Genomic DNA, 19,086 nt, shown 5'->3' on the forward strand with positions numbered 1-19,086 from the left:
ACGAATTTGCAATTGTGACCAAGATAAATGACTGTTTCGTTTGGTGGGACCCTGGGGGCAGGGGCTTTCACACCATGTGGTTCTGTGTGGAGAGAGAGTCTTAGTGATCCGAATCCTGAGTCCCCCAGAGAAGCATAGAGGCCACGTCCTCCTCTGGGTGAGTGAGCGAATGTTCATTCCTGGCTGCCCTGAACACCAAGTAGTCAATGACAGTAACAGCGCTGCACAATTACCAAGCGCTTACCACGTGCCAGACACTGTGCTGAGTGCTTTGCATACATTTTACCATCTAGTGTTTTACAGCAGCCCCATGAGGTGAGGGCCGGTATCTCCATCTTCTGGAGGAGGAAAGTGAGGCGCAAAGAGGCTGCATCATTCATGCAAATACATGGCAGGTTGTGCCCCAAGAGCTCCTGTGCCACGCTCTGCAACACTGTCTGCGGTTGGGTGGCGGCCTTCAGTCTTGGGTGAGGAGGCTTCCGCAGGGTGCCTGAAGTCCTCAAGTCATCCGTGGCTCTCTGGCCCCTGTCTGGCTATGACTGGAAATCAGAGATTCAGAGATGGGTGGAGATGGAAGCTGACTGCCTTTCCTGGCCTGAGAAGATAATTGCTTGGGCAGAGCTGAGGAGCAACAGGGGATCAGCCAGTGCAACCACGTCCCCTTCTCCAGATGAGGCTTCGGTGGTGGCGAGCCCCAGCTCAGACGCAGTGGCAGAGCTGCGCTCCCCTGCTGTCCCCTCCAGCCCAGGGGCCACTAATCTCATGTATTCTCTGCCTGTTTACCCTGCTTCTCCTACACTTCACTCTGAGAGGCCAGGGGTCCGTTTGTCTTGTCACCGAGTCCCTGGTGCCCATGCAGGCCTGGCCTGCGGGAGATGCTCAGTCAATATTTGTGCAAAGAATGAGAGGCTGAGGTGCTCAGCCTGTGGGATCCGGGCTCTGTGGGCAGGTCTCCCTACGTAAGGGCAGCAGTGACTCCAGGTTTCCACCTAGGAGTGCCAAGGGCTGGTAGGAAGGGGCTGGGCGGGGGTGGGGTGGGGCATTGGCCTGGAAGAGGTTCTGCCAGCAAATCCACCTTAATGCCCCCCCCAAACCACCCCCTTGACCCTGCCCAAGAGGTACAAATGGAACAGGAGCAAATGATTCATCTACACAGCTCAGAAGTAAAGGGGGTTGAGGGGGGTGGGCTAGGGGGTGCGTGTTGAGGTATTGGCACCAAAAGATGGTTGGCTCCAGTTCTGGGTTTTGGAGTCCCCCCCGCCCCCAACCCCGTTGCGCTGGCTGGGGAAGGGGTAGAGGACAATCGGCCCGGGGCTAGTCTGGGGCTCCAGCCGAACTTCTGGAAGGGGAGGGGCACTCAGGCAGAAGGCCCTCTGAGAGCGCCCCCGGGGGGCGGGGCGGGGGGGAGAGGGTACGGAAAGAGGTGCCAATGGGTAGCCTGCGCCCTGGCTCACCGATCTCCCAAAACCCGGGGTGTGGGTGTGGCTCCCCCGGGTTTGGGTGGGTTGGCACAGGAACCGGCCTGTGGAGGGGGTGTCGCTAGCGCTGGTGGCTCGGGCAGAGCGGGGAGCGGGAGCCGGCAGGGCGGCGCGGGGAGCCGGAGGGCGCGCGGTGGAGGGGTGGGGAAGAGCAGGGGGCGGGCGGCAGCCGAGGGGCGGGCGGCTTTGGGGGGTGGAGCCCGGACCGCAGCGCCTGCCGCTCGCTCGGCGCTGTAGCCGCCGCCGCCGCCGCTGCTCAGGACTCGGGACGCAGGGCGGGCGGCCGGGCGGGCGCTCGGCGAGGCTCAGGCGCTTGCGGCTGCTGCTCTCCTCCGGCGCCCCGGGCTGCGGCGCTCCGGGTCCCGGCCCACGGCCCGGCGCCCCTGGGGCCCTCGCGTTCCCGTCCCCAGTCCCGCGCCCTGCCCCGGAGAACGCTCTCAGCTGGCCCAGCCGTCCCGGGCTCGCGCCCCCGGGCCATGAAGAGGGGCCCGTGAGGGGCGCGCGGAGGCGGTGGAAGAGGAGGGAGGAGGGAGGCCGAGGAGGAGGGCGCGGGGGGCGGAGGATGCCGCCGCCGCCGCCGCCGCCACCGCCGCCCGCCGGCCCCCCGCGAGCCTGACTCCAGACCCGAGGATGGAGCCGGCGCGGGGCGCTGCAGCGGCTCCCGGTGCGCCCCCGACCAGGTACCGGCCGGGCCCGGCGGGCCCCGGGGCGGGCGGGCGCGGACACTGGCCGCAGCAGCCGGGAGGGGCGCGGGCGCGGTGGGAGACGCCCCTCCGCTCGGGGACGGTCGCTAAGGGCGGTGCGGGGCGGGGGGAGGACAGCAGCTTGTCGGGCGCAGGAAAGGGCTTCCCGGGCTGGCGGTGGGTGAGCGCCGCGCTCACCCTAGCCCTCCCCGCCCCCATTTGGGGAGGGCAGCAAACTTGAGACGCGCGGCGGCCCCGGGGCGCCCGCTCCCCTTCGCTGCGAAGCGCACTCGGGGGCTGCCCGAGGCTCATCGTCCCACAGCCTGCCAGGCTCTGGGCTGCTGAGAAGCCGGGAAACCCTGAGGTCCCCACGCCTGCACCAACTTTCCAAACCAGGGTTGCACGCGGAGACAGGGGCAGCGTCCTGCTTCCTGCCCCCCGCCCCTGCCCCGCACCGGTACCGACCACTCTGCGCTGGACTGGCCGGGGGGTGGGGGGCGGGGCAGGGGCTGCTGGAAGGTGCAGAACCCCCGCGGAACCACCCTCCTGCTCTTCCCTGGGTAGGACCCGGAGAGCAGCGCCTCCCGGGCTCTGGGAACCCAGAGCGGCCTTGGCCGGGAAGCTAGGGGTTAAAAGGTAAGACCTAATGGTAGTCCTAGGGTGACACCTTGGCCAGATTTTGGATACCACAGGGAGGCTTCTAAGAAAGGCCACTGGGGAGTCCAAGTACCAGAGGATGGGCTTAGACCTTTGACAGAGAGGTGGGGGCAGGAGATGGGGAGGTGGATGTCCAGTCAGGGACAGACATTGAGCCCAGCATCTTCCCGAGGGCCTATAGGGGCTGGAGGCAGAGGGGACCTGGGATTGGGGGCAGGAGGTAGGCACCCTGGCTGGGAGGCCAGAGGAGCTGTAGGTATAAGAGGCAAGCAGGTGGGGGCCGAGGTACCAGCAGGTACCTGCTTCAGGGGTTCCTCAACCCCTGGAGGTGGGGTTGGCTGTCTCAGGCAGAGAGACCTTACCTGGGCAGGCAGTACCGAGGCTCCAGTCCTCGGCTGCTGGGGACACTTAACAGGCATCACCATGACCCTGTTTCTTTTTCTAAGTGCTCTCACCGTCATGACTCACACATCGGATTCACCAGGGAGGTATCAAGCCTCCAACCTATTCTCTTCCTCTCCCTCCTGGGTTTTCAGGGAGCTACTGGGGAAAGGAGGGGGTGGATTTGCCCTGGGCCCTTAGCCCCCTGAGAGAGGCCAGGAGCCTGGCATTGCAAACTTTGATTTTCCTGCTGCTGTCCTGATCAGGGCAGGTGAGCGGCCTAGGCCAGGCCAGGGTGGGAGGGCAAGTGAGAGAAAGTCTCTTCTAATGATCCCCCCAACCCTGCTGAGGCTTTGAAATCATAGCGCCGCCTCCCTCCTGGCACAAACAATTAATGCCGACCTCCTCACCTTAAAGCAGAAACACATTTCCCCCCTAAAATCCAAATTTCCCTCTTTGCTGAGTATTGCAATGTTTTTGGCCAGAGGTTTGCTCTTCTACATCTGAAGTCAAGCTCCTCTTGCAGACAAGCTTCCCTCCTCCCTGGCCCTGAAGTCCCGCCATTAGAAGGGATGTAGAGCCCCCTTACCTCCCTGTTCCCCGCCCACAGGGCCCTACTTCCAGAGGAGGAGTGGTGCCGATGGTGCTGATGTAGGGGTATGTGTGTACCGGCTGCACACACACGGAGGAGGTGTACATCTGTGCCCCAGAGTCTGCAGGGGGCCCCAGATGCCATGCTCTCACTGCGGGGGGGCAGGCTTGTGCCCCACCCCCAGTTCCCCTTGCCCACATTCCTGTTTCTCCCCCTTGCCCACTGTGGGTCTCTCTTTACTTTTCCAACTCACTCTGCATTGGTGCGGGGAGAGAGCATTTGATATTCATAATCTGGTTCAGAGAAGGTCCCGAAGCCCTGAGTCACTGTATGGTTTCTATGGAAACAGACTTGTTCAGAGGACTCGGTGTAGCGCGGCCAGCGCTGGTGGGGGAGAAGGGAAACATATAGTAAAATCAGGCTCCACAAGTGTGGCAGGAGTTGGACCAACTCCCTTCAAGGGGGGCAGGGAGAGGCTGGGCAAGGCTCTGGGGTCCTTACAGGAGGGGCTGCCTCTCCCTACCCACTGGGGTTACGCCCCTCCACCCCAGGAGCTGCTCAGCTCCCTCTGTGGCTCTTGGCAGGTTGCTGCTTCTCCCATGGGCTTTCTGACTAGGTGCCAAGGCTTATGGCTGCCACCGTATGCCTCAGTCTCCTCCTCTGTGAAATGGGGAAAATAAGAGCACTTTACCTACCTCATAGGGTTGTTGGGAAGGTCAAATGCGTTAATATGAGGAAGACACTCAGAACGCAGCCATAGTAAGTGTTCAATAAGTGTCATTATTATTAATTCAGGGTGTTGGAAGGAACTCCCCTGGCAGTGCATTCACCTGGATCCATCCTCTGTGTTTGGCAGGTGGTCTTGACATCTGGCAGGGCTGGCCTCCTGCTTTGGAAGAGCCTCCCCAGCAGTGCCGGTACACCCCCAGCTGGGAACCAGCCATCCATTTCTTCCTCCCACGGAGCACTTATTTAGGTTGCTGAGGGCTTGAGCACCACGCTAGGGAGTCCTGGCTCCCGTTCAGACCCCACCTGTCTAGGAGCTTTGTGGGAACAAATCCTCCAAGTCCAAACGGATGGGCAGCTTCCTGCCTCAGCCCCCTAGAAATTGGGCCAGAGGTAGAGGGGCAGGAGAGGTCCAGGCTCTGAGGACAGAGAGAGGGGACTGGAATGGGGCAACTTTCCCTGATCCTGGAGAGGCCGGTTCACCTGGCTGGAGAAGCATCTCCCGATGATCCACCAAAGAGGGGTCAGGAACTCTCCAGAAAGATAACAGACGCTGGCCTCCTCATCTCCGCAGGTTAGAACCTCTGTTGCTGAAGTGTTCGCAACGTACCCTACAAGTCTGGACTGGCTCGGGGCTCCAGCCTGAGGCACCAGCTGATGTGCTACTGCCCAGCAGGCTGGGAGAGGGGCCTGCCCACTTCTGCTTACCCCAGCAGCGCCTGCCTCGGCAGCAGCTGCGCGTGGCCTGAGGGCATTCTGAGCTCCTGTGATGGCCCAGCTAGTCTCCCGCACCGGCCCTTCTTTCAGTTGCTGCCCTCCCCTCCCTGGCCTGCAGACAGCCCCTCCTCCTCTCCGTGTCACCGTTCCCCCCCTCTCCTCCCATAAGGTGGGCTTCAGCTCCCAGCTCCCTAAAGGCAATCCCTGTATCAGTACCAGCTCTCAGAGCTGCAAACCATCCTCCATATCTGCTTGTCCTTCCTTCTATTTTACAGATGGGAAAACTGAGATTCTTGGGGTTTGCCTGTTAAAGCCATCACCCAAGCTAGCTGTGGCTGCTCCCAGCCCCACCCCAGCCCTGGGGATGCCCATCCCTCTTCCCTGGCTCTCCAGGTAGCCCCAGATGCTGCCCAGAACCTTCCCTACCCTCCTCCATGCTGACAGTTTCCTGCCAAAGTTCTTCCCCCAGGTCTCTCTGGACCGCTTTGCCATCCTCATTGGTGTTCACAACACCTTCTAATTTAATATCCTCTGCAAATTTCATTAACGGACTGTTTACTCCTTCTCTCAGGATCATTAATGAAGATGTTAGATAAGATCTGACCCAGCGCTGGGTCTTGGCAGCCCTGCCCCCTCTCCCAGACTCTGTCCCTCAGCCCCTTACCTCTGGGTTTGCCTCCTCCACCCAGGACCCTTGGGACCTGCCCCCTCTTGCTTTCAGCTCCATGACAAGTGCTTAGGGCCAAGTCTGTTTGAATTAATTTTGTAAGATTGCTTGAGGCGCTGTATCAAATGCTTTGCTAAAAATCAAGATATATTACCCTGCCTGCATTTCCTTCATCTACCAGTCTTGTAGTTCTATCAAGAAAGCTATCAAGTTTGTCAGGCATGATTTGTTCTTTATAAAGCCCCACGGTGCCGCGTGGGGCACACAGTTCCCATGTTTTCTAAATGTTTAGAGATTCCCTCTTTGTGTTTGCTCCTTGATTAGAGTTGCAAGGCTGTGGGCTGGGAATTGTCGGGAATGCTCATCTCTTCTTCTGGGATGGGGAACAGAGCACAGCCCTCCCCTTCTCCGGTCTCTGCTTGGGGGAGTGAGTAGTTTAGCACCCACTGAGTCCCTGCCGTGTTCTGGGGGCCCCAAGCTGTGCACTGGGGGTGGGGGTGTGCAGGGGGCCTGGTGCCCTCCCTCAGGGATTCTGTAAGCAGATGAAGACGACAGACAAGTCTGATGCTGACATTCCGAAGGTATCACTGAGTGAGTACTTCGTACCATGCACTGAGAGCGTTACCATAACGCTAAGAGCATTATGTTTGAGATCTCAGTTAAGACCCTCACCTCCCCTGGGAGGTGGGCATGATCTCCCCTCCCCAGGGGCCTGCTAAGGTCTTGGGAGGGTAAGGCTGCCCTGGATCCAAGGTCTGGGTGTCACCCTCTGCTGTGTTGCTCCTAACCACTTAAGTGCACCTTACAGGGTGTACAGTGTCAGGAGAGTAACTGGAGTGGTTCAGACCAAGGGTTTTAGCGGGTCAGAGAGGGAAGGAAGGGAAGCCTTTAGGGAACGCCTTGGACAGGGGAGGACTTCGCTGCATATGCACCTCACGTACAGCACCCCATGGCCCGCATCCAGTTCCCTACCCCGCCGCTTCTCAGCTATGGGAACAAGTTGCGTAACCTCTGTGAGCCTCGGTCCCTCACCGGTGAGATGGGCCCTCCATGAGCAGCTGCCATTATGTCTTCTGGAGGTCCCTGTTGACGTAGGGGCAGGGATACTCATCCGATTGTCATGTTACCAGTGAGGGGCTCTCCCTAACGCTTCTCATCCAGGAGACAGAGGACTGACAGATTGAACTGTCTGGCATCCTTGGGACCAGCTGCAGGCTGGTGGTAAGTTCTGGGCTTAGGGACCAGGGGGGACCTCTGGGCCTTGAGCCCAAACCCTTTGCCCCATTCCAGACCACTTTAGGCAAGGTGGTAATGAAGACACCATTGGTGTCCTCTTGGCTGCATAGGATTTGGGCATTCCTGGCCATGAAGCCACCCACTCCCGCCTCTACTTGCCTGGCCAGACCTGCAGCCCGGGAGTGGGGAGCAGAGTGTGTTTTGGTTGCTGCCCATCATGTGGGACGCAGCACCAGGCTGGTCCACACCCATCATCTCTTCTAATCTTTGCGATGATCTCCCCTTTGTCATTCAGCTGGGGAGGTAGAACCCCCTGGGAAGTGGTGAGAAGATACCCACGTGCACGCATGTGATGTGCTGGGAACCAGGCAGGAAGGGCCATAGGCAGCCCACATCCCTCCAGCTGACACTGCAGGGGTCTGGTCCTTGGAGACGGTCACTAGGTTGGATGAGCCCACGTCTGGGTTTGGGTGAACGCCGAGGTCAGGGTTGGCACCAGTGTGTGTGGAGACCCTGGTGGCCACCTTGGCCCTGGCACTCCCTGCCCCTCCCCTCTAGCCTCCTGGTGCTGGGTGCAATCTTGCTCTTGGGTGTGGCCTGGGGGCTTAAGCTTTGTGGTTAGGGCTGGGGCTTGGGGGTCCTCGGAGCCGAGCTTGAATCCTGGCCCGACCGCGGACTGGCTGTGCGCACTTGGACAAGTTCCCTCACTTGCCCCAGCCTTGTGCTCCTCATCTGTGAAAGACGGCAGTGGTACCTGCGGTAAGAACCCACTCGATGGGAGCCAGGACCGTGATCATATCTGGGTATCCGCTCCTGCAGCCCCTCCATCCGGTGTAATAGCCCCCGGGCTCAGGTGAGCCTCCCCCGGCGCCCAGCCCTCCCTCCCTCGTCCCCAGGGGCCAGCTGGGCCTTAGGCAGGTGGCCCGAGACTGGAGACTCCAGGATCCAGGGACAGATGGGCCCCCGCCCAGCTCCTCCAGCAGCAGCTGCCCGTGCTTTAGCTCCTGTTGGCGGTTTCCCATCCTTGAAGCTGGGAGGAGGGGCTGAAGCCCCGGTATCCAGGGGGTGGGGCCTGGGTACTCGACTCGGGCCGTGGCTGCTGCGGAGGGGAGGGGGGACAGGAAACCGGGGCCTTTCCGCCCAGTGTCGGTGCAGAAGGGTCCCGCCTACCACAGGCGGTAGGCCGGCCTGTGGTAGGATCAGCCTGAGACAGGGAACCGGGCCCTTCTGACTCACTGCTCCCCGGTGGGGAGTCGGGCACGCTGGAGCCTTGTGCCAGGAGGTCGGTCCCTCTCCCCGCTGCTGGGGAAAACTTCCCTCAGGTCGGGCCGGACCCGCTGACCTGCTGGGCCCAGGGCAGGGCAGTAGGTAGTCTCTGCCGCCCGAACAACAAGGGTCTCCAACCACACAGATGGTGGGAGCTTCGTGGAGGAGGCTGTGGCACTGTTTTAATTCCCTGAACGTTTCCAGGCCACTGTAGCCTGTTCGTAGGTGAGAGTAGTCCCTAAAAATCAAGCCCAGGGTTCTTACTTAATGAGTCCTGCTCTGTGCCCAGCCCTGTGCTAAGCCTCATCAGCTTTCTGTCTCACAGCCCAAATACTCGAAAGATTCTGTGATCGTCTTTCCCATTTCATAGATAAGGACAACTGAGACCTATTGAGGTTAGGTGCCCTGCCCAAGGTCTCATAGCTGTAATGCATCAGCAGTGGGAGTCAACCCGGGCCTGGCTGGCCCTGCAGCCAGGGTGCCCAACCATCACCCAGCCTGCTGCCTTGCGTGCCTGTGGGTAACTTCTCAAGGAGGCTTGAGATAACGTGCATGTCTCCAGGGTCCTCACGTGTGGACGCTGGAGACACCAGAGCTCGTAAGAGGCAGTCAGGCAGCTCTGCTGATGGTGAAAAGTTGGTGGACGGTCACTCTCCGGATGCTTGTCTTTGGAACCACGATTGTAAGAACTTGCCCTCATTGGAGGTGCCCGAAGGATGTTCTGGTTCTGTGGGGTCTGTGGATAAGCCACAGGGCCCAGGGGCTATAGAGATTGTACACGAAACCCGTGTTCGTGTTGGTGCAGGTTCTGGGGAGAAGGACCATAGACCTCGCAGTGTTTCAGATTGAGGGGGCACGACTCCAAAGAGAAAGAAGCACTGGGGCCTCCAGTAACCCCTTGGCTGACCCAGACCACAGAGGCTGAGTTTGGACCCCATCAGATCGCCTCCCCTGGAAGGTTGCAGTGGCTGAACTATATGTGGGCATACTGCTCCCCTTGAAGGTTGATTCAGGACACAGCCCTGCAACGCTTCTCCTTGGACTTATTAGGTGTGAGGTCTACCTGCTCAGGGCTCTCTAGGAGACCCTTAAGAAGAAATATTGTGCTGGATTCAGTAGCAGTAATAGCTGGGTATCTCTTGAGCAGGTGCTTTAATCTTCATCTCACGGATCCTATGAAACATGTAAGTGAAATATTCCCTTTTTCCCACTGGCAGCCAGGTAGCTCTGACCTGTCTGTGTCGCCCAGAAGTGTCTTGGCTGTTGTACACTACCTGGCTCCTAGTTCTTTCAGACTTTCGTACCCCTGTTTTCCCCTTGCCTCATTTTCATCACCCCATTTTCCTTAGGAAGAAAAAACCTTGCCGTTTTATGTGTTTTAGCCTTAACTAAATAAACATTTATGGTGGATGGATGCTGGCTACGGCAGACGCAGGGATTAAGCATTTCCTTTCTGCAGTCTCCATCCCAGAGGCCTGTTTGCCAACTCCCCCCCCACCCCGCCCCCGTCCAGTTCCCTCTGCCCCTTACTCCAGTTCCTGGGACCCCAGAGCCTTGGGGCCCCTCCATACTGGCTCCCAAGTCTGGTGAGAAATAACAATGTTCAGGTTTCTTCCTCTGCTCTTCCTGTCTCCCCAGGGCTTCACAAAAGGAGGAGAAAAGTGGACAGGGAGAAAAAACAGAGAGGGGAGTCATTTCCCCATCTCAGGCCTTAGCTGCTCCCCAAAGCCCCAGGCTCCCTTTTGAGGTCTCGCCCTTTTTCAGCTGCTGCCTTGTCTCAGCAGCCCCAGGTGACTGCTGTCCCCCACCTGAGCAGACCAAGCCCAGTTCTGGCGGAAAGGTGGTGAATTCAACCCTGGTGCCTTGGAAATGGGGGGAGGAGAGAGCTGGCCGGCAGTGCCCTGGGGACGGAATCGGGGGCACGGTGAGACGCCAGTGCTGAGTTTCAGTGCCCCACTCTGTCGTCAGTTGCCCCTCCAGTTCTTGCGTGGGGTAGCTTCACTCTCTGTCCCCCAAGGTTAATAAACTCAAATTGAATCAACAACTCAGTATAAACTGTGCCTTCCTCCCACCCGTCTCCTAGCTCCTCCCACTGGGCAGCTACAGTTAACTGGTTCAGTGCAAGTTCTTGTGGTTGTTCATGCATAAATTCAAATCTATAGATATATATTCACACACATCCCCTTTCTAAAAATGAGAAATGGTGGCACACTATTGCCCATGTCTTTTTTGGCCCTAGATTTTTTACTTAATAATATATTTTGGGTGATGTTTCCACATCAGTGCTTACACATCTGTGGAGCCTTCTCGGATAGAATCAGTTGAAAAGAAAACCCTAGGGTCGGGGAGAATGCTAATAATGAAGGGGTTAACCCTTTAGGGAAGAGAAGGGATGCCCACATGTGAGTTTTAGGAGGTTTAAGAACCTTCTAATTGTGTGTATAAAATTGTGGGCACACATGGATCTTCCTGGGAAGAGGGATTGTGTCTCTCCAAGGGGGGTCCGTGGCCCAGAAAAGACAAAGACCCATAGCACTGTGTTGCATGGGATTTAATAGAGCAGGTGGCAGGGGCTAGCTCTGCAGAGGGCAGAGCCCCTTGGTCCTTGGGCCTCACTGGGGCAGCCACGGATCAGACTGAGGCAGGGGCAGAGCTGCCAGCCCTGGTATATTCTTGGAAGGTGACTGGAGCCTTCCCACTTCCGAAGGAGGGTCCCCCAGCCTGCAGCAAGGGTGGCCCTGACTCTGAGGATGGAGTATGGGGCCTTCCTTGGATCAGAAAACTCCAGTGGCCAGACCTGGGAAGCCCTTAGAGTCATTGCATCTATGGAAAAACTGAGGTGCAAAGAGGCCAGGCGGGTGAGTCCAGGGTCACCCAGCCAGGGAAATGCAGAGCCTGTGGGCTGCCCCTGCCTGTGACATTCAGTTTAGGGTTCCTTCCCCTGCCAGAGCGGAATGAGACTAGGAAGCAGAGGCCCTCCAGATGATGTGAGGCTGCCTGTTGCTGCTTGCCTCTTGGTGTGTGGGTGAGGGAGAGGGGATGCACAGAGCGGGGCCCGTAGCTCGAGTGGCGTGTCATCCTCACACCTCATGCCACCTGCAACATCACCTCCCGCTGCCTGCATCCTCACATTAGGCTGCAGCCAACCAGCCAGGACTTCTGAACACAGCCAAGACGCAGCGCTAAGCGGCTGCACTACAGGACGTGGCCACTAGAGGGAAGTAGGAAAGCCACTGCGGTGGCTCCGCAGGAGAAAGCTCCCAGGCTGGGAGAGGAGCCGAGGGAAGAAGGGGTTTTGGGCAGAGGCCCGCCTGGCAGAGGTCTGGGCACAGCGGTCAGGGAGAGTGATGATGTGTTCTGAGGGGCTTCCCTGAGACAAAAAGCAAACAAGACATTTAATGATGATAACAGTAACTTACATTTGTTGAGTGCCTACTCCATGCCAGGCACTGTATTAACTAATTAGTCCTTACAACAGCCTTGTTAAGATTGTCCCTGCTTCTCAGGTGAGAAAACAAAGGTCCAGGGAGATTGATAAATCTGGCCGTCAACGGGGCTGGTGCCAGAGCCAATGTCCCAAGCACAAGGCTGTGCCATATTATATGCCTGTTCATATAACCACTGCTATGGTTATACCTATGGTTATACCTGGTTTACGGGTGGGGAGACTGAGGCTCAGAGACAACTGGTGAGTCACCCAGGTCCATGCACCTGCTAAGTGACAGATCCAGGTGGGTATGGTTTCATGGCTTGAGCTCTTAGTTCTGAATTACAGTTCTCCCAGGAAGAGGTGTTTTCCACTCCCATCCTGTGCCCTGCTTTGAAGGTGGCTGATACTAAGCTTTCTTTTGGGAGTGGGTGACTTCTGTAACAGAAGTTACAGATTCTTGGCCCCTGTGTCTAAGGCTTGCCTGGATTTTGACTAACCAGAGGTGGAGGGAGGCCATGCCAGAGGCTGCTAGAAGCCCAGAGAGGGGCTCTGGGGCTCACAGTCTGGCTTAGAGGTTGAGGGCCTTGAGGAGTCCTTTGCAGCGGCCAAAGCTCCCCTGGGAACAAAGGGCCTGGCCTCAGGGCCTCTGGTTTCCAGGGCAGATGCCTCCAGCATACCAAGGACGCTTGGCCGGCTGTGGTCCCGGCTCTGCCAGGCTGGCAGGAGAGCAGGGGCAGTTCTAGGAGGGCCAGACTTCCTCCATCTTCCCGTTCCCATGCCCTCGCTTTGCCCTCCTGGGGCGGGGAGAGGAGGATGGCTTGTGTCTGGGCCTTCAAACACATTCCCCTCCTGTGTGTCCAGGCTGTACCTAGTGAATCTGAGTCCTACTTTTTTAGGGATTTATAACATTGCAATGATGCTTTAGTTACTTCTGATTTATTGACAAAGACAGCAGGTTCCAGGCCTGGCCTTACGTTTCTTTGGGTGGCGGTAGGGAGAGGAATTGGGGGGAAGAAACTTAAATGGTCTCCTCCCTGAAAGATGCTCCTCTTTAAAGAAAACCTTGGGTGCATTGTTTTTGGAACTGGAATCCTAGAGTTAAGTGGAGTCTCTTTAAGACTTCTGTTTCCTGTCTTGGTGGGGACCAAAGGGTGTTGAACGTAGTTGAAGAAGGAGTGGGTCAGGGAGGAGGATTCGAGCATGGACTCTAGAGCATACCGCCTGAGCTGGTATCCTGGCTCTACCTCTTACTAAGGGTATGAGCTTGGGGAAGTTATCTAACCTTGCAGAACCTCAGTCTGCTTATCTGTAAAACGGGACTATGACCTCATAAGATTAGTGAGGGCTAGATGAACTGATGCCTGGGAAGGGAGCATATGCCTGGGAGAAACATCTCGAATGCCCAGTAAGTGCTTGCTTTCCTTTGTGTTATTTTACCCGTAGTGCCCAGAACAGTGCCTGGCTCATACTAGGTAACTAACATGCTTGTGAATAAATACAAAGGAAATACAGCGGAACGAAACAGCATTGCAACTAAAGAATGGACCCCTAAATAACTTAAAAATATTACTTTGCATGAATATTGGTGGCTTTCCCTCCCTGTTCTCTAAAGGTGTTCACATTTGTCTTAGGGCACTTGGAAAGGGTGGGCCTGCACTTTGCAGGGGAGTCACATGTAATGCAGAGAAACTGTTCTCTCTGGGTACCGATGGAGACAACATCTTCTGCTGTCGTGGGGTGAGGCAGGGTGGGATGGGATGTGGTCAGGGCTGTGGTGTTTCTCTGATTACATTGGAGTTTCTCTGGAATTTAGACTGTGCTTTCCCCTATTTACTGCCACCTGGTGACATGGTACTGCTTCCTCTAGGTACCAAGTGGAGTTTCATACTTAAAACAGGACTCCTAGGCCCCAGAGCCTCAGCCGGCCCACTGCCATCTCACTCCAGCTTCTGTGCCCTTCCTCAAGCTTCAGCATGTTTCTTCCCCACTATGCTGGTGTGAAAGGGCCACAGCACTGGCCTAAGAGTCTGTCCCAGAGGGATTCGAGTCTCTGCTACTTCTTGGTTGCTTATCATGCCCATTTGCTTAGTCTTTGAGTCTTAATTTCATCATCTGAACAATGGGAGTGAGGACGCTGACCTTCCAGAGGGGGCTGTAAGGAATAACATGATGTGGCGAGTTGGGTGAGTGAGCCGAGCCAGGCAGCACTGCAGGTTTGGGAAATGAGGACCTGCTCGCCCTGCCCTCAAGGGAGTCGTTCCATACAGGGGATGTGGGAAGAATATTCACAAGGCACAGGAGTTCACCCCATCAGCCACGAGCCAGTAGATCGACCAGACCAGACAGCAAAGGGAAGAAATATGCTCTAAGTCTCAGAAACCGTCTGAATGTCCCCTTCTAATGTCCGGTCGCTCTCATGCTGATTCACAAACAAATGGGGGGCATTAATTGAATGCATGTTTGAAGGCCAAGTACAGGTAACCTGGAGGAACAGTAAGTCAAATCTCCTCAGAAGGAAGGAGAGTGGGCTCTGGGGAACCTGCTAGATGGGGGTAAGCCAAGCGTGTGAGTTCAGGCAGGTTTCTCTACCTCTCTGTGCCTCAGCTTTCTCTCCTGTGAAATGGAGCCAATACTGGCTTCCATGTAAAGTTCTTGCAGGGAATTGATGAGCTAGGGCGGGGAAACCGCTTAGCACTTAGGAAATACTCAGTAGACACTAACAAAAATAATGTTGCCGTCTTGGTGTTTTAACTTAGGATCTGTGAAGAGCATCCAGATGCCGGATGCTCCCTGGTCCACTTTTGCTTTGAGTTTCAGGTAGCCGTTCTCCTCTCTCCGCGTGGTTAGAAGAGGAACCTCACTTCCTGGCTGTCCCCTCCTCGTGGGCCTCAGCGTGTGGGTGGTCTCGACTGAGCCACCGCTTCCGCCTGGAGATCTGGGGTGAGCACCCCTGTCCTTGCTGACTTCCGCTAACACCCCTCTTGGGGAATCACTGAACAAGTTGAATTGCGAAGGGTCAGGATGCTCTGCTGATTTTAACTGCAGAACCAATCTGGACTGTGCCCCGGCCCCATTTGCTGGGACAACTTTGCCTCTGACCGTTCCGTTCTTGGGCACTAGCCGCTGTGTCTGGTTGGGTCAATCTGGTCACCAGAGCTGAATTGAGCTCGCCAGGCCTGGGGATGTTAGCGGCCAGTGGATTTCTTTGCAGCTCCCTCTGGTGGTAGCTGGGAGGGGTGCCTCCACGGAGTGGTTGCCCAAGTGGGGCACCAACGCTCAGCCAGCTGGGCGGACAGGCTTGCCAGCTCCCTGCCCACTGGGGCGTGGTGTGAACACAGGGACTGAGACTTGCTAGGAGGATATGGGTAGGGGGTGGAAGAGGTGGGTGAAGGGGGTGGGATGCAGCCCAGGCCTCAGAGGGCTGGATCCAGGGGATCAGAGATGGCACTGGCTTATTTGGAGCCCTGAGTCAGTGATAAATCTGGGAAAGCAAGCAGGGCCTTTGTTGCCCAGCCCTGGAGAGCTGTCTGTGGGGCGCAGGACACAGGAGAGAAGGGGTCGGGAGGGAGGAGCTTGGAGCCCCCCTTCAGCAACCCTGCCTTCCCTGTCTCCTTGCAGTCTTCTGGCCACAGGGCTGCTGCACAGGCAGTGGCTGCCGCCGGGGCCTGGAGACCTGGTGGCTGTGGACTGCCCAGCTCAGAACAGCCCGTTTGGTGAGTAGTGGAGTCCTCTCTGCCTCGCCTTCCCCAGGGCTGGTCACTGAGCTAGCCCATCTCGGGGGCGGCTTTCAGATGCCCAGGTTAGCTCCTCACCCTCGCTCTCCCTGCCCTCCCCATCCCCCATGCTTTCTCAGTTCCTTGAGATGCCCCTTCTGTACCACCCCTTCCTCTTCTCACTGCCCTGCCTGGGTTCTCTGGGGCCACTGTTGGATCACAGTGGGGTCCCTGCGCTTACCCTGTGGGCAGAAGGGGGTGAGGGCCTAAAGATGGAGGCCCTTGAGGACTGGCTGGGGGAGGGGGGCTGGAGGAACCAGTTCACTCTGCTGACAGTAGGGTCATCTGCCCCATGGCCTGGACCCCTCCCTCAGTGGCCAGGAGCAAATCCTGGAGGGCGCTGGGGCCCAGGAACGGAGGCTTCTCTGCAGCCCCTGGACCCTGTCTCTGCTCTGGGCCAGCTGGCTCTCAGGGACTCCGTGAGCCCCAGGAGTCCTCTTCCGGAACAAGCTGGTCACCTGCATCTGTAAATTTGGGGGCGGGGGGGAGGGCATGACACAGCTGTGCACCTTTCCCGGCCCAGTGGGCATGGGATGCTAGCAGCCCACCAACTCACTGAGTGCAGGGGTCCTTTCTGCATGAGGACTTGGGCCAGGGGGAGGCATCTGACATGGACTCTTCTTCCTCTTGGGGGTGGGCAGAGGATGGAGGAAAGATGACGCCCTGGGGAACTGGGTGCCAGCTCGTGGGGGTGGAAGAAGATGCAGGTGGGTCCAGGAGATGCCAGCAGGGGTGACAGGCAGTGACAGGGGAATGGCTTGAGGTGGGAACTGGTCATTCCCCAGTGTGGGAGTTGGGAGTGTTAGGGTCTTGCCCAGTCAGGCCCCACTAAGGAACTCAGTTCATGATGGGAGGCCCCGCAGCCTTCTGTAGGGTAAACCCCAGGGTATGGGAATCAGTCCCTAATAGCTCCCAGGAGTTCCCAGAGAATGGTAAAGTCTAGTGCAGGAGCCATTTAGGCCTCAGATGCATGTGTGAGCACTGGGGCAGGGAGCTGGAGCCCTTCCCCAGGCGGGCTGGAGACCACCTTCTCCAAGGGAGCAAGCCAGTGCCCCTGGCCTTGGGAGGCACCCAAGCCTGGCTGCTGCTCCCTGACGGCTGCCCGCCTTTGCCCACAGACCTCACATGGTGGAGAAGCAGCCCCATGAAGGTGCCCAGCCATGCAATGTTCCTGGAAGGCCGTCCTCCTCCTTGCCCTGGCCTCCATCGCCATCCAGTACACGGCCATTCGCACCTTCACCGCCAAGTCCTTCCACACCTGCCCGGGTCTGGCGGAGGCGGGGTTGGCCGAGCGGCTGTGCGAAGAGAGCCCCACCTTCGCCTATAACCTCTCCCGCAAGACTCACGTCCTCATCCTGGCCACCACGCGCAGCGGCTCATCCTTCGTGGGCCAGCTCTTCAACCAGCACCTGGACGTCTTCTACCTGTTTGAGCCCCTCTATCACGTCCAGAACACGCTGATCCCCCGCCTCACCCAGGGCAAGAGCCCCGCGGATCGGCGGGTCATGCTGGGAGCCAGCCGTGACCTCCTGAGGAGCCTCTACGACTGTGACCTCTACTTCCTGGAGAACTACATCAAGCCGCCGCCCGTCAACCACACCACCGACAGGATCTTCCGCCGCGGGGCCAGCAGGGTACTGTGCTCTCGCCCCGTGTGCGAGCCTCCGGGCTCCGCGGACCTGGTGCTGGAGGAGGGGGACTGCGTGCGCAAGTGTGGCCTGCTGAACTTGACGGTGGCCGCCGAGGCCTGTCGGGAGCGCAGCCACGTGGCCATTAAGACGGTGCGGGTGCCCGAGGTTAACGACTTGCGGGCCCTGGTTGAAGACCCCCGGTTAAACCTCAAGGTCATCCAGCTGGTCCGAGACCCACGTGGCATTCTGGCTTCCCGCAGCGAGACCTTCCGCGACACGTACCGGCTCTGGCGGCTCTGGTACGGCACCGGGAGGAAGCCCTACAACCTGGACGTGACGCAGCTGACCACGGTGTGCGAGGACTTCTCCAACTCCGTGTCCACCGGCCTCATGCGGCCCCCGTGGCTCAAGGGCAAGTACATGCTGGTGCGCTACGAGGACCTGGCCAGGAACCCCATGAAGAAGACCGAGGAGATCTACGGCTTCCTGGGCATCCCCTTGGACAGCCACGTGGCGCGCTGGATCCAGAACAACACGCGGGGAGACCCCACCCTGGGCAAGCACAAATACGGCACGGTACGAAACTCGGCGGCCACGGCCGAGAAGTGGCGCTTCCGCCTCTCCTACGACATCGTGGCCTTTGCCCAGAATGCGTGTCAGCGGGTGCTGGCGCAGCTGGGCTACAAGATGGCCAACTCGGAGGAGGAGCTCAAGAACCCCTCCATCAGCTTGGTGGAGGAGCGGGACTTCCGCCCCTTCTCGTGACCAGGGCTCTGTGGGTGGGGGCGAGGGGGACACGGTGTCGGTTTTGATAAAATGGACCGTTTTGAACTGTTGCCTTATTTCCCCCTCCCTCTCCCACCCCGTCTTTGTGTCCTCCCTGCCCCCTGTCCAGACCCCGCTTCCTCTGCCTCTCTTTGTCTCTGAAATTTGCACTAAGTCTTGGACAGGAATCTCTGGGGCAGAGGGGGCCTGAAGTGGGGTCCAGCCCCAGCCCCACCCCGTTCAGACACAAGGATGTGTGTCTCTGGTAGATGGTGACAATGTTTACAAGCACCGTACTTACACATTCACATATGCGCGCACACACACGGGCACCTGAGAGGAGAGACACCCCAAACCACACAACTTCTGAAGCTTCTCCAATGGACGAGTGGCGAGGGTATGGTAGTTTTTGCACTGTCTTACTTCTACGAGGTAAGGAGTTAAAAACAAAAAGGCCACCTCTCTCTAATTTATGAATGGCGTTTATCCCTCCCCGTCCTGCTTCTGCCCCCCAATGCCCACTGCCCCTCCCTCCCTTGGAGCAGAGAAACTGCCCCCTCCTGCCCGCCCTTGCCTGTCAGGTGAGCAGGTTTTTACTGTGAGGTGAATGTGGACCTTGTTTATTTTTTCCAGTCTGTGGCAATGCTGTTCGTCTGTCTGAGTCTTGTGACTGCCCCTGGACTAGTGATGGCTGATAAATGTTATGGTTTTCTGATTGATCTTGGGGTCCATCTGTGATATTTCTTTGTGCCAAAAAGAAAAAAAAAAAAAGAGTGGTTCAATTTGCTAAATGAACATTGAAATGCTTTATCTGTGTTTTCTGTAAATAAAAGAGTGCAATAATGTCTGACTGTGATGATGGGACATTCTGAACGGGCAAAGGCAGAAATTGGTGGGGTCTAGGTGTTTCTGGCTTTGGGGAGGAGAGAGAAGGAGATGGAGGTGGGGATTCAATGACCAGTTGCTGGCTTTCAGAATTCATGTCACCCTCATCACCCTCAACACTGAGTTCACGGTTTCATTTCCCTCCGGTCAGTTGAGACCAGGCACCTTCTAGCCAGGCGTGATGTTCAAAATATTTAAC

The 19,086-nt window shown here is 57.6% G+C and overlaps 1 protein-coding gene across 4 annotated transcripts; it reads left to right on the forward strand.

The window, feature by feature from the left end:
- Positions 1-1,736: 1,736 nt before the first annotated feature.
- CHST1 (carbohydrate sulfotransferase 1) lies at positions 1,737-18,845 on the forward strand. Of its 4 annotated transcripts, none has more exons than XM_082340616.1 (3): positions 1,737-2,158; positions 14,645-14,773; positions 16,725-18,845. In XM_082340616.1, exon 3 carries the CDS (start codon positions 16,767-16,769, stop codon positions 18,000-18,002), a length of 1,236 nt encoding a protein of 411 aa, XP_082196742.1. In that variant the 5' UTR covers positions 1,737-2,158; positions 14,645-14,773; positions 16,725-16,766; the 3' UTR covers positions 18,003-18,845. The 4 variants fall into 4 exon arrangements, 3 of the variants coding, with proteins under 3 accessions (XP_082196742.1, XP_082196741.1, XP_082196740.1); XM_082340615.1 differs by having other exon boundaries at positions 14,651-14,773; XR_014231282.1 differs by lacking the exons at positions 1,737-2,158; positions 16,725-18,845 and adding an exon at positions 15,452-16,061 and having other exon boundaries at positions 2,807-14,773.
- Positions 18,846-19,086: the final 241 nt, after the last annotated feature.

Source organism: Balaenoptera borealis (assembly GCF_965194805.1).
Source record: "Balaenoptera borealis genome assembly, chromosome: 11".
In the NCBI taxonomy this organism is placed as follows: Eukaryota; Metazoa; Chordata; class Mammalia; order Artiodactyla; family Balaenopteridae; genus Balaenoptera; species Balaenoptera borealis.

Bases quoted from the DNA above. Each gene is read 5' to 3' on its own strand.
- CHST1 (XM_082340616.1), top strand. From the start codon at position 16,767: ATGCAATGTTCCTGGAAGGCCGTCCTCCTCCTTGCCCTGGCCTCCATC.